The sequence below is a fragment of the Myotis brandtii genome, unplaced genomic scaffold, assembly GCF_000412655.1.
Source record: "Myotis brandtii unplaced genomic scaffold, ASM41265v1 scaffold122, whole genome shotgun sequence".
NCBI lineage: Eukaryota > Metazoa > Chordata > Mammalia > Chiroptera > Vespertilionidae > Myotis > Myotis brandtii.
This window is the reverse complement of record NW_005354255.1, coordinates 1,555,526-1,557,030: the sequence shown is the minus strand read 5'-3', so window position 1 is coordinate 1,557,030 and position 1,505 is coordinate 1,555,526. Positions and strand designations below refer to the sequence as shown.

Here is a 1,505-nt window from a genome sequence, read left to right as displayed (position 1 = left end):
TTTTTATAGAGCAATTCCTTGTACATTTACATTTTCTCCATTTCCACCATTGTCAAACTTTTCCCACTGCATCCTGTCCCAGCACACCATCTTACTGACCCATCTCTCACTTTCCTGTCCTTCCCCCGTTTTGAAAGTTGATACTTGAACATGAATCCACATGTGCCTTGTATATACTGGAAGTACTTCTGTCCCACCATTCTTAAGTTAGAAATTTTATTCCTTTTTTATTTTTATTTTTTTGGCCCCCTCAATTAACTTCAGATTGGGAGATTGGACTAAAAAGCCAAGAGTCAATTTACAAGAAGGTGGTTTTGGGGGAAGAACCATCTGGTGGTATGAATATGATAAAGCTCTCCAGAGAAGACTGGGGATGTAGTCACCTGGAGGAGAACCAGGAAGACCTCCAGAGGCGGTTGAGGCAAGTGGTATACATCCAATTAAAGGCATTTGCTCTACGGAAGGCTACTGCCTGGCATGAAATTGGGGAAAACTGTAATCTGAGCAGAGACCTTGTTTTATCACAGGGAGGTTCTGTAGGAAAACACTTCCATGACTGTGGCCTAGATATTGAGTGTTTGGTAGCGAATCCATACTTAAACCATCACCAGATGAGATACACAGACCACAGACTCTGTGAAAGTAATGAATGTGGGAAAGACCTCAGCCAAAATTGTCCCCTTAGGCAACACAAAAGAACTGAAACGTCCACATATGCAGAAAGTGGGAAATCATTTAGTCATGACATAACTTTTACAATACATAGCAAAACTAATGCGGTGAAGAAACCCTATGAATGTTTCCAGCATGGGAAAGTGTTTAACTGGAGGCATTCACTGAGTGAACACCAGGGAATTCATACAGGAGAGAGACCATATGAATGTCAGGAATGTGGGAGGACCTTTACACACCGCTCAACCCCCACTCGACATTTGAGAACTCATACTGGAGAGAAGCCCTATGTGTGCAGTGAATGTGGGAAAGCCTCCAACAGGATTTCATCTCTTACTCAGCATCAGAGGATTCACACAGGGGAAAAGCCCTATAAAGGCAAAGACTGTGGAAAATCCTTCTGCCAGAGTTCTTATCTGATCTTGCACAAGCGAACACATACTGGTGAGAAGCCCTATGAATGTAATGAATGTGGGAAGGCCTTCAGCGACTGACGGCTCATCACTTAACCAGCATGAGCGAACTCACACTGGCACAAACCCCTATGAATGCAATCAATGTGTAAGAGCCTTTAGCCAGAGGTCCTCCCTGCTAAGGCATGAGAGAACTCACACTGGAGAGAAACCCTATTGCTGTAACAAATGTGGAAAAGCATTCGGCCAGAGTTCTTCCCTTGTCACACACCAGAAACACACTAGTAAAAAAACAACTATAAAATCATTGACTGTGGGAAAGCTTTTTTTATAAGAGCAGCCACTTTATTGCATTTTAGAGCTTGCTTGCTGCCCTGTACAATACATTTTGTTAGCACTCTGCCAAATAAATACAGTTAG

General features: G+C 42.7%; 1 protein-coding gene across 1 annotated transcript in view; it reads left to right on the top strand.

Moving 5' to 3' along the window:
• Nucleotides 1-1,505, top strand: part of ZNF554 (zinc finger protein 554) — a 12,234-nt gene extending 10,729 nt beyond the window's left edge. The window contains 3 exon segments of the mRNA XM_014533695.1: nt 265-1,163; nt 1,165-1,380; nt 1,383-1,505. Of these exon segments, the coding sequence (XP_014389181.1) occupies nt 265-1,163; nt 1,165-1,380; nt 1,383-1,505 (1,238 nt within the window).